Source organism: Pollachius pollachius (assembly GCF_949987615.1).
Source record: "Pollachius pollachius genome assembly, chromosome: 2".
Classification (NCBI taxonomy): domain Eukaryota; kingdom Metazoa; phylum Chordata; class Actinopteri; order Gadiformes; family Gadidae; genus Pollachius; species Pollachius pollachius.
Genome location: NC_136935.1, coordinates 1,081,332 through 1,093,831, shown reverse-complemented (window position 1 = coordinate 1,093,831; position 12,500 = coordinate 1,081,332). Strand labels below are relative to the sequence as shown.

General features: G+C 50.8%; 2 protein-coding genes across 2 annotated transcripts in view; one reads left to right on the top strand and one right to left on the bottom strand.

Annotated features, from left to right (window-relative positions):
• wdfy4 (WDFY family member 4) overlaps positions 1 to 12,500 on the bottom strand; it is a 53,599-nt gene that overhangs the window by 10,223 nt on the left and 30,876 nt on the right. Inside the window, exons 42-54 of the mRNA XM_079729579.1 lie at positions 12,298 to 12,375; positions 11,356 to 11,547; positions 10,843 to 10,912; positions 10,530 to 10,735; positions 7,476 to 7,624; positions 6,622 to 6,736; positions 6,403 to 6,488; positions 6,147 to 6,209; positions 2,331 to 2,373; positions 2,048 to 2,167; positions 1,631 to 1,748; positions 1,385 to 1,494; positions 2 to 152 (exon numbers count right to left, since the gene is read on the bottom strand). Coding sequence (XP_079585705.1) covers positions 2 to 152; positions 1,385 to 1,494; positions 1,631 to 1,748; positions 2,048 to 2,167; positions 2,331 to 2,373; positions 6,147 to 6,209; positions 6,403 to 6,488; positions 6,622 to 6,736; positions 7,476 to 7,624; positions 10,530 to 10,735; positions 10,843 to 10,912; positions 11,356 to 11,547; positions 12,298 to 12,375 — 1,501 coding nt within the window. The remainder of the gene's footprint in view (position 1; positions 153 to 1,384; positions 1,495 to 1,630; positions 1,749 to 2,047; positions 2,168 to 2,330; positions 2,374 to 6,146; positions 6,210 to 6,402; positions 6,489 to 6,621; positions 6,737 to 7,475; positions 7,625 to 10,529; positions 10,736 to 10,842; positions 10,913 to 11,355; positions 11,548 to 12,297; positions 12,376 to 12,500) is intronic.
• lrrc18a (leucine rich repeat containing 18a) lies at positions 5,130 to 5,912 on the top strand (the record flags this gene model as incomplete). The annotated part of the gene is made up of 1 exon (XM_079730749.1): positions 5,130 to 5,912. One exon carries the CDS (start codon positions 5,130 to 5,132, stop codon positions 5,910 to 5,912), a length of 783 nt encoding a protein of 260 aa, XP_079586875.1.

Here is a 12,500-nt window from a genome sequence, read left to right as displayed (position 1 = left end):
CCCAGCTGGATGTTGTTGGAGTTGCTCAGGAAGTCTGGCAGGTAGTAGAACTCCGGGATGAGCTCCCGGACGTCTCCCATGTTGTCCCGGGAGGCCGACTCCCACTCCCAGCGCACGCTGTGGAACATCCGCTCCGGGATGTCCAACCCTCCCTGCCGACCACACATCATCATCATCATCGTCATCATCATCGTCATCTTCATCGTCATCTTCACCAGGTAGAGCCCAAAGACGGCGTCATAAACATTCATCCAGTAACGTCTCGCAACAGTGTGCTGCCGTCTTTCGTTCTTTATGCCTTTTAGTTTATGCGCATTATGTAAGCAAGGAATATTTCTCCCGTGTTGCAAAGAAGCACTTACACATTCGCACCCAAAAAAATGTGTATAATCCACGGAAATCTCATGAGGGAGAATGTAATTTGGGAGTAAAACAATTACCTCAATGAATGGAAATACTATATATACACAGAGCAGATTCTGTTAAGAGATGCAAATCTGGTTATGGATATTACTGGGTTCGCCTTTCTATGCTTCTGAGAAGGAAAAGACACGGGAATCACAAAACTAACACAGTTATTGCTTTATTCTGACTATCAAATATGCATGCTTTTTTATTATAATCAATTGGATAGTGGATTGCAAATTGGTAACTTCTGCAAGATGATTCTTTTAAATGGTTTATATGCATCTCTTAATTATTTGCATAGATATTGAAATCCCTCTTTAATTCAGTTTTCTTCCCAAAATGATATTAGGTTTTATTATTATAATGATTACATTCAACAACAAAAATACCTATTGATCAGTTTGTGTAGCTACTTGGACACATAGACGTGTATGTGGTTGTGTGTTTGTGTGTGTGTCTGCGTGCGTGCATGTGCATATTTTGCTTTAAATTGAGATTACAACAATGGTTGTCCATACATATTCCCTCTTGTTTTTTGTTTTTTAAAGAAAATTCTAATATGCATAAAGATCTGTAACAAAATTAAAATGTAAGTTAATACTGGCTGATTTCAGTAGAGTCAATATGCTGTAATACTATTAGAAAAAGTAACATTTAAACAAGCGCGAAAACAAAAGTTATTGTCGTAGAAAAAAAATAGGTCAGTAAGGCAGAAATTGCTTAGGGGCATGTTTTATCTTTAGTTTTCCTTTCGGTCACACCCACTGCGGTCACTCCCCAGCCACAGAACGGCCTCTAACTGCCAGCACTGCCGACTAAAAAAAGCTAGCTACACACCACAACTCCAATGCAGCATTGACAAAAAAGTCTGTCTGGTTCAGGAAACAAAAACAATAATTAAAAACAATAGAAAAACACTTATCCGTGCGGCCGTTTGTCAGTTTGGCCGCAGAGCGGGTCGTGTTCACCATCTCACCTGGAGGGTTTGGAAGGTGTTGGAGAACGGCTCCATCCTGACCAGGAATGACGCCACGATGATAGCGGAGGAGAAGTGTGTACAGTAATGGCAGCGAGCCAACAGATCACCTGTGTCATCGATACAGAAGGTGGAAGGAGGGTATATTACAGGAGGCTCCGGAAACTCACTGGAAATGTTGTCGTGTTGTCATGTTTTGAAAGCAAGTGTTAATATTGTGCAAGTGTCTGAGAGTAGAAGGTATACCATCGCTGTTCTCCATCTCTTCATATCTCTCCACAAACATCTCCCGCCTCTTCTCTGTCTGGGCTCCCATTGGCTTGGACAGATCCCGGAACGTCGCCGGATTGGAGAGATCAAGAGTCTTTGGAGGCCGGGAAGACAAAAGAAAGAGATCCACAGATTTCTGCATTAATGGGAGCGAATGCTGCAGTTTAGAACACATCTATCGCCTATCAGTCACTCCATTGTATTTGTTTAGGTCTTAATCACAGTTCAAATCTCAAAGGGCAAGAGCCCTCGTCCGTGACCCTAAACCCTTCAATTGCCAATTAAGCGTGCGTTATAATTATGTGGAGGGGCTGCGTTGGCGTATAAGTGCGGTGGTTTCACAGGGTTTCCTGTGTGGATCTCCTGTGCTGTGGGGCTGATTGGAGGGCTCACCTCTGACAGGTAGTCAGCTAGGACCCAGGGGAAGACCGGGTACTGCATCATGTCGTTGTAGGTCCGCCCAGCCAGCGTGTTCAGATGCATCAGGTACTCAAAGTTACTGATGTCCCCTCTCTGGTGGCGGGGCCCCAGACAAACATTGAAAAAGGTTCAAACAAATTTAAAGCTGCAGTTAGTTAGGTGGCCAGCTACTGACAGGACGGCTGTGGAATGATAATGCTTGAACTTTTGGTGAGAAAACAAGCAATGTTAAATCGTTTTTTGAAGGGTATTTTACCTGCCATTTTAACATTTCCTTCTTTCCAACCGCAGGGCTTTTCCTGGTGCAAACCCAAATATTTTAATTAGCAGGATTAACTGTGTTCACTTTTCTGCATTTAAGTGCTAAATTAAAATACCGCAAATTGCTTCACTATAATAAATGTTAGACACAAAGACAAACAAATACAAATAATAACAAAAATAAACAGAAGGAAATGGCAGAATAAAAAGCCATGTGCACGCATGCAAACAAAAAGGAAAAAATAAAAATCTGTAAAACAAACAGAAAGGGGATTAGCAAAACAAAATGCCATGTCCATGTTTTGACTGTTGGGTTGCATAGCAACCAGTCCAGGAATGCTGGGTTTCATGGGTTTGCATCCAGCCGCTCAAACCAGAGCAGAGCAGAGGTGAAGTGAAAAAGTTCAGGGAATCCATGTGGTGTGTACACAGCTGGGAGAACCGTTACAGCGGGAGCGAGGAGGCTCCGGCGTGAGGAGGCTCCGGCGCGACACGCAGGCTGCGACACCACAGATTAAAGCCCATGGCGCCATCTATAGGCAGCACGGGGAAACAGTTTGATGCCGTCGATGTCGTTTGTCATGAAAATATGTTCGGTAAATGAGTTACTATAGCTTCTCCTGAACTGATGAACATTTTTTGTTCACTCATTTACCTTCCGTAAATTGCGGGTAATTTATAGTGATAAAGAAAATATTTTTATATCTATTTGTATTTAGCCTTATCGTTTCCCAACCAATCAGAATATTTTTTTAGCTATCCTTAAATAATTCAAATAAAGGACAGTAAAAATGCCCCCTTCCCCCCGCCAAAAAAATCTTTATTTCCCTATTCAAATGTAAACAAAAATGCCTTCCTAGAATAGCAATGCATTTTCATTTCATTACGCGTTTTACTAATGAAAGAACTATCTGAACTTATTTAATATAAATTAAGAAGAGATTGCTGCTGAAATCTCCTTGTTCCCCTCTCTGTGGGCTGGTAACTTGGCAATTAAGTTCTGGCACCAAGCACACAAGTTGCTAAGTAACAGTCTTAAACAAGAGCAAGCTTGGCTGGCCCTGTTTGGAAGGAGCTCTACTTGTGGGGAAGAGCTAGATTAAAGCTGCTAGTTACAACTCCTGCATTTTGCGGTGTACTTAAAACAATAAAAGCCACTGTTAGTTAAAAGGTGAACGCAGAGATAGCCAATAAGAACCGGTTTGAAATGCTGACCGAATGCTATTTTTCCCTTGGCGTAAGGAAAAGCAGTTAGGGGTGGACTTTGAAACAACATTGTTTGGCAGAATGTGCAGAAGAGGCAGAGCGATTCTGTCCTGAATGGCCTATTCACAGAAACTGAAGCCAGTACCAGGTTAAAAACAAGGAAGTAAACGAGCTTTTGGATCACAATATCAACAGAAGAGTGACAAGTAAGTAAAAAATGTAATTGAATTAATGATAACATATCTACCAAATGATCCAGACCCTGACTGATGAAAGAAGTCCTTTGAATTGTTTTAGATCGAGGTGAAGATAATACTAGGAGTCACATCATAACCAAATATAATTCAACATTAAACCGCTAGATGTTGCCCTGAATATGGCCCTGACACCTTTATAGTCTACACCTGGAAACTATATGGCTCTTGTGAAGTGTATCCAATTTCTAACCCCAATAACTCCCAACCAAATTATTTTGTAAAACTACACTAAATCAATCATTGTATTTGGCTCAGTGTATGTTATCTAATTGCGGGTAATAATTCCATGCAATAGTTTTCTATAGGAGGTTATAATGGGAACAAGCGGCTGCGGATAACCTCTCTCATCCCCAGGATGATGAATGAGGCGAGAGACGGCCTTGGGGTGTAGAAACACACACACACACACACACACACACACACACACACACACACACACACACACACACACACACACACCTTGCTCTTTGAGACTGTAAGGAGGAGAGGGGACCGGCTCTCGTCACACACTCGTGCGGATCATTTATCAAAGTCCTTATTTGACTCGTGCACGCTCACACGCTGCAGCCGAACGCACGGAGGCGAACCGGCTGGCAGGCGGAGGTGCTATCGCAGGGAGAGAACGAGGGAGATGGACACACATACACTCGGGGTGGCTGGAGAGAGAGAGCGAGAGAGAGGGTGAGAGCGTGAGAGAGTGAACGAGAGAGAGACACACACACTTGCAGTTGCTTGAGAGACAGTAAGAGAGATATGAAGAGAGGGAGGGAGACCAACAGCTCCCTCAGTTGACTGGCGAGGCGGCGGCAGCATCAGGACTCATTTGTGTTGTGTTCTTCTGCTGTTCTTCCCTGCATCGCCACTCTCTCCTATTGTTCCCCGGCATTAGCCTTAATTAGAGAGCCATGCTCTTAAATACCCCCATGGGCAACACTGGGTGAGTAGGCAGGGGTAGAGACACAACACACAAACACACACAAACGGATTCAGATGAACACACTCACACACACAGAAAAACCAATACACTATTGAAGCCCCCATTCCCCAGAGAGAACGCTTTCCCCTTATGCCTTAGGCCATACATGATCCCTTGTATCTGTGTAAATAACATCTCACACACACACACACACACACACACACACACACACACACACACACACACACACACACACAGAAACCCTCTCTTGGATGTTCGATATTAGTCCATTGCGCTGAAGATTACATAAATTACCCTGAATCAGCCTCTGGAGAGCAATTGTCAGAAAAGGTGCGATGCCAAGCGGGAAGTGGTGAATCACAGCCGCCCTGTATACCATGTGTCTTCCTGCAGCATGGGGGTCAAGCGCACCGCGGCCAAGGGGAAGAAGGTGACCTTGAAGATGGTCAAAAAGGCGCTGAAGGTCACGGCAGAGGGCCGCCGGAGTGTGGACCTAAGTAACCTGGGCATCGCCACTTTCCCCAAGTGCCTCCTCAAGATGGCCGACGTGGACGAGCTGGACCTGAGCCGCAACCTGCTGCAGACGCTGCCGGAGTACGTGGGCGGCCTGACGTCGCTCAGCCGGCTGGACCTGCACAGCAACAAGCTGGAGGCTCTTCCCGAGTCCCTGGGCCAGCTGGTGGCGCTGACCCACCTCAACGTCTCCAACAACCAGCTGAGCTCGGGGGGCCTGCCCGCCGCCCTGGGCGCCCTCACCCGCCTGCAGAGCCTCAACCTGGGCCTGAACCGCCTGGACAGCCTGCCGCCCAGCCTGGCCGCCCTGAACGCCCTGCAGGACGTGGGGCTGTTCGATAACCTCTTCACCGAGCTGCCCCAGTTCCTCACGGCCGTCAGGACGCTGAACGCCAAGCGGAACCCCTGTTCGTACGTCCACGGGGACGGGGCCGGCGGAGGGGTGGCGGAGCCCGGGGCCAAGGGGCTGTACCTGGCCCCGGAGAGCAGCCTGTGTACGGCCTGTCTGCACCGATGCAGGCAGGAGAGGCCCCCGCACAGGAGGAACACCCGAGGGGACGGGAGAGGACCGGAGGAGGACAGGAGGAATAGGCCCTACTCGGGGCTGGTCACGCCCAACTCGGTGGCTGCGGCCAATCAGGACGCGTGGAGGATGAGGGGGTGACAGAAGCTCCGAGTCTGTAACTTTGTCCTTTTTAAAGTCACTGGCGTGACAGTGATGGTCGTCCAATGATGTGACAGGGCTCTCCTGGCCACATTTACATGTTAACTGGTCACTTGCCACACATTACTTTTATGTGTTTTGAATAAAAAAAGAAAAAAATAAAGAAAGAAAAAAAAAAATTCTAAGCATATTGCTGCTTTTTTAATTATGTTCTATAATGAGATTATAATGTACCTGGCGTTAGCGATGACCTCAGCTATCCCCAGGCCTTTTAACGACGGCACGACTAAACACAACCTGCAGAGATGGAGAGATAAAGAGAGGGATAAGGGAGAGAGAGAGAGAGAGAGAGAGAGAGAGAGAGCGGGGAAAGAGAGCGATAAAGGAGGGAGAGGTAGACAGACAGACAGAGAGAATTAGGGGCAGGGGAGATTACGTATAAAACAATTTAGGTAACGTTTGCTGCACAGGGAAAAACACGTTTTAGTACCTTTTATACACGGATACGTGATCTCGGTTCAGGAAGACCAGGAAGACCGAGTGTCCGTCCGTGATCAGGATCTCCAGAGCGTTGCCCTGAGGACGAGACACAAGGCTGAAACCATTTTGACACTCTGCTAATGCAATAGACTAATAAGAATAGAATAATGTGCCACTCTACGTGGAGTACTGGTGCATCTGGCAGGGGGAGCTGTGTCATGGGTCAGACCTCCAGGAGGTAGTGCATGAAGCGGGCGTCCTTCACGTCCGCGTAGGGCCAGCGGCGGCAGCTCCCCGACGGAGGCTCTCCGCCGAGCAGGGTGGAGAGGAAGGAATCCTTCACACTGAGAGACAGAGAGAGAGAGAGAGTGGGAGAGAGAGAGAGAGAGAGGGAGAGAGAGAGGGAGAGAGAGAAACGGGGGAGAGGGAGAGAGAGAGAGGGAGAGAGAGAGAGACGGGGAGAGAGAGAGAGAGAGAGAGAGAGAGAGAGACGGGGGAGAGAGAGAGAGAGAGAGAGAGGGAGAGGGAGAGACGGGGAGAGAGAGACGGGAGAGAGAGAGAGAGAGAGACGGGAGAGAGAGAGAGAGAGAGAGAGAGAGAGAGAGAGAGACGGAGAGAGAGAGAGAGAGAGAGAGAGAGAGAGAGAAGAGAGAGGAGAGAGAGAGAGAGAGAGAGAGAGAGAGACGGGGGAGAGAGAGAGAGGGAGAGAGAGAGGGAGAGAGAGAGAGAGACGGGGGAGAGAGAGAGAGAGAGAGAGAAGGGTTACAAATATTATTATTGGAATTAGGGTCAGGATAGTGTCATCCTCGAACAAAAGGTTCTGAGTTCAATCCCAAATATCCTTTAGACATCCCTAATGTAAAATGTCTAACACCATACATGCTCCTTCATGAGCTGGATCTGAATTCGCCAAGTCTGAAGACACTTTGGGGAAAATTCACCCACAATTCTTCACGTGTTTTAGCCCAATGAGTGAATAGGTCAATGGTCCGTTATGGTGGTATTCCACACGTTACACGGTGTGATTCTTCCTCCGTGCGCCACATCAGCGTGGCGGCGGCGGCGGCGGCGGCGTGGCCGTACCTGCTGGGGTGGTGCTTCCTGCAGCAGACGTCCCCCGCTGGGCTCAGGGTGAAGGACTCACACAGGTACATGCTCTCCTTCCCAAAGAGCAGCACGCCCTCGGAGAGTCTGTGGCCACTCACCACCAACACACAGTGCTTGGCCTTCACCTACACACACACGCACACGCACACACGCGCACACACACACACACACACACACACACACACACACACACACACACACACACACACACACACAGGGGGAGAGAGGGGGAGACCCTGTGTGAACACATCAGCAGGATTCTCTCGTGGGACCAGCGTGGCTGCGATGGCACTCGGGGTTGATTGATCATTTTAATCACATATTCTAATCATTATTAAATAGACACCGTTGAACAATTCATTATCGGGGGCTGATTGATGGAGAATAATCGAAAACCTACAACCCCCCCCTTCCAAACCCACCCTGCCCCCGCCTCTTTCTCCTCCTCCTGTTCCTGACGGTCCAGAAAAATCGAAAGAATAAAACAAAGTAAAGCTGGGAGCCGTCCAGACGCTGGCCGCCAAAACGGCCACGTGTGCCTCAGCTGAGCAGCTGACACAAGGTGGTCTGGTGCGGCTGACTCCGCCCCCTCCCACTCCATCACAATGAGCATGTGCACCTGGCGGCCCCCCTCTGCTGGCACCACCCCACCCCCCCTGTGTTCCCTCTGAGGGGGGTAGGGTCCCCAAATATACTAAACAAAACCATATGGGGTCTCAACACACACACACCACCCCCCCACCCCAACCCGCAGGGCAACACACAATTTATACTAATCTAATCAGAGCCACACCCCCCCTCCCCGTCCACGGAGAGGAGAGGAGAGGGGAGGAGAGGAGAGGGGAGGAGGAGAGGAGAGAGGAGAGGAGCGGAGAGGGGAGGAGAGGAGGAGAGGAGGGGAGGAGGAGAGGAGAGGAGAGGAGAGGAGAGAGGAGAGAGGAGCGGAGAGGAGAGAGGAGAGGAGCGGAGGAGGAGAGGAGGAGGAGAGGAGGAGAGGAGAGGGGAGGGAGGAGAGAGGAGAGGAGAGGAGGAGAGGAGAGGGGAGGAGAGGAGGAGAGGGAGAGGAGAGGGGAGAGAGGGAAGGAGAGAGGAGAGGAGTGGAGAGGAGAGGAGAGGAGGAGAGGAGAGGAGAGGGGAGGAGGAGAGGAGGGAGGAGGAGAGGAGAGGAGCGGAGAGAGGAGGAGAGGAGAGGAGAGGAGAGGAGAGGGGAAGGGAGGGGAGAGGAGAGAGAGAAGAGAGGAGAGGAGAGGAGAGGAGAGGAGAGGAGAGGAGAGGGGTCCGGCCGTTATTAAGGGAATTAATCACTGCCTCGCACACAATAGGAAACCGCTAAGTGATCTGAACCTCTCGTCTGAAGGGGAGAGGCGGGGGGGGGGGGCCTTTGACTGATACCATGTGATGATGTAACGCGTTGTGGAGAAAGACGAAGATTTCTGGGAATCCAGACGGACGCGTGAACCAAACACACAAAACGCCGCCCCCCCGGGCTAAAGACACGTTTAAAATCCTAAACTAAATAATTTTTTTCCCTCCCACCCCAAAAAAAATCCTAAATGACGAATGATGTGGTTATTATGTTATTTTTATTAATAGACGGATTAAAGGCATACAGCAGCGGTGGCCATCTCCTTATCGCTCTATCTCCCTGGGGGGGCGCTGGCCAGAGAGGCGGAGATCAGTCTGAGGGTGATTTAGCTGATGATGGGAAGAAGGAGATGAGTAGAAGACTCTTATTGACTCGGAGCCTAATGTCAGCCCATTGATTTCTCCCCACACACATTACCGTCATAATCACACTATCGGCGCCCGGGAGATAATTATGCGTGGGTGTTTTACTACTACTGTGTGTGTGTGTGTCTGTGTCTGTGTGTGTGTGTGTGTGTGTGTGTGTGTGTGTGTGTGTGTGTGTGTGTGTGTGTGTGTGTGTGTGTGTGTGTGTGTTTGTGTGTGCGTGTACAATTTCTCAGTGCTAATGACGGTGTTTATTTGACAGAGAGCTCAGCAGGCCGCCGCCGCTGAACTGCTACGAAGGCTACACAATGAAAAGCGCTCACACATCACGCCGCCTCGCTTAGCGAGGCGGCGCGCTACGGTGTTGCGTCGCCTCCTACTGTTTTTATTAATACTTCTGTCAGAAACATTAAAAGCCGCGGCTGGTTGCCTTGTGCGATGCGGAGAAGGAGGGAGAGAGGCTCCGTCAACACGTGTTCTCGGAGCACAACGCGCCGCTAGCCAAGAGAGGAAGCTGCTGCTACGCCCTCCCGCGGCTAGCGCGCACCGCTAATGAGGAAAGATGAGCTCTGGATGGCAGCACTGGGAGATCCAACGCCCCCCCCCCAAGAGGGATCAAGGCCGAACTACGGGCTGGGTCGGCCTTGGCGCTTTGGTGTTATGGTTTTGTTGTCTGTTGTTATTTGAGTCCCGGGTCAGAGTACACAAATTCTAACTTCCAGTGTTTTGGACTGATTGTGAATGTCGGGAAAAAAACGACATGGAGCTGTGTTCACTCCGTATAGAGTGACACGGTCCAAACGTTATGTCAAGCGTGTTTGTATAGAGTGACACGGTCCAAACGTTATGTCAAGCGTGTTTAAATTATTTTACCGTTCTCACCTTCTCGACTCCTATAGCGAAAATTTCACTAGGTGGTTAAGACAGAGTTTGTCAGGCCTCCAACCTGTGCTGTGCCCCGTCTCCCAGACAAGGCAACATGGTCGGAGACCTAATAATTGACGCGATTTACGCTGTTGTCCAAAAGCGTTATAAATGGTAAATGGACTGCATTTATATAGCGCTTTTATCCAAAGTGCTTCACAGTATTGCCAGACATTCACCCATTCATGCACACATTCACAACCGACGGCGGAGTCCACCATGCAAGGCGACAGCAGTCAGGGTTATCTGCCTCGCTCAGGGACACCTCGACACTCGCTAGGAGGAGCCGGGGATCGAACTAGCAACCTTGCGGTTTCAAGCCAACCCGCTCTACCTCCTGGGCCACGGTTCAGTCCGATCCCGGGTTCACCCTACCTCCTCCCCAGAGTCCATCTCCTGCAGGACGGTGTGCATGTCGGCGCAGGCGTGTGTGTGGGAGCAGGGCGTCGCGTCGCACGTCCCCGCCGAGTCCCCGGGCGCGGCGGGCGTGTCGGTGAGCGAGGGGAAGAAGGTCAGGTGGTCGGGGTCTAGGCACGCCTCCTCCTCCTCTCCTGGCCCTCCCTCCAACAGGATCCTGGTCTCTGGAAGACCGGGAGCAGAGCAGAGACATGTGTTCCCACGGCCCACTCCTCTCTCATCGAGGGCGGGCCGGAGGCAGAGTGGGAACTGGGCATTATGGAATATTTACCTGATTCCGGTCCGTTCTGGTTCTCTTCAGCCAATCGGGGGTTTGAATGAAGACGGCTCGTCCCTGGCAGCTGTCATCAGAAGGCGTCACACAGTAGTAAGGTACGGTGAGGGGAGCTGCACACTTTAAATGTTATGCAGTAAGTGTCGAACATCAGAGAGGACATGATTCACTCAAACGATGTGGTACCACAATACTCAGTATTTGTAAAGATACGCACTTATTGGATGTCGTACTTGGTTATAGTACTTAGTTGTATAGCATCTTATCCTAGCTATCTTTGTTGTGTACGGGGAATGGGTTAACCTAGTGATGGTTAGTGCTCGGCACTTGGTTCTGTGAACATCCTTACTGTACCCACAGCGATACAATATATGTTTCACCTTCTTCTGACAAATGTACTTATTGTTAGTCGCTATGGATAAAAAGCCCTAAATGTGAATGTGGAGAACCTCCTGAGGACGCTCCTGTAGCGCCACAACCATCCCTCCAGTCGGCTGCTCCTAGCCCCACCTTCTTGGAGTGTCGCTGGGCCCTCCTGCGGATGCGCGGCCGGGTGCGGTTGGGGCCCTCGGCCTCGTCCTGCACCCAGCCCCGGTCCAGCAGCACGCCGGGCCCCGGGCCGAAGAGGCCCCGCTCCCGGAGCAGCTCCTCCTCCACATGGAGCCACCTGGAGCTGGTCCGCTCCCACTCGCTGGCACACAGCTGGACCAGCAGGGGGCAGTGGGGGCAGCAGGGGGCAACAGGGGGCAGCAGGGGGCAGTGGGGGCAGCAGGGGGCAGCAGGGGGCAGTGGGGGCAGCAGGGGGCAGCAGGGGGCAGCAGGGGGCAGTGGGGGCAGCAGGGGGCAGTGGGGGCAGCAGGGGGCAGCAGGGGGCAGCAGGGGGCAGCAGGGGGCAGTGGGGGCAGCAGGGGGCAGCAGGGGGCAGTGGGGGCAGCAGGGGGCAGCAGGGGGCAGCAGGGGGCAGCAGGGGGCAGCAGGGGGCAGCAGGGGGCAGCAGGGGGCAGTGGGGGGCAGCAGGGGGCAGCAGGGGGCAGCAGAGACCAGCAGGGGGCAGCAGGGGGCAGTGGGGGGCAGCAGAGGGCAGTGGAGGGGCAGCAGGGGGCAGCAGGGGGCAGTGGGGGGCAGCAGGGGGCAGCAGGGGGCAGCAGAGACCAGCAGGGGGCAGCAGGGGGCAGTGGGGGGCAGCAGAGGGCAGTGGAGGGGCAGTGGGACAGAGACGGAGAGAGGGGTTGTTGTGGTGGTCAGGGGGTTTTATCTCATCTCTTTCAGTCCATGTGAAATAAATTTTAGAGAAACTATTACTAAAAAATGACACTGTGTTTTATGATGGGCTTTCACTAGGAGAATAGCATGAATCATTATAATGTAATAATAATAATACTATTTTAATTAATATGAACATTTTTATCACTTTATGCTCTCTTTTTGCTGTGTATCGGTTTTATGTCCAACCTGTTTGTAGTTGGCCTCCATGCTCTCGAACATGCTGAGGCCCCTGAGTTGGTGAGACTCCATGCAGGACATGAACTCCTACGGAAGAGACAAAAAAAACCTTGGTCCAAAATGAAAAGATGGGGCAAACTCTGACCCTCTCGCCCCTCTGCTGGCAAAACGTGCACACACACACACACACACACACCAACTTACAGATGCGC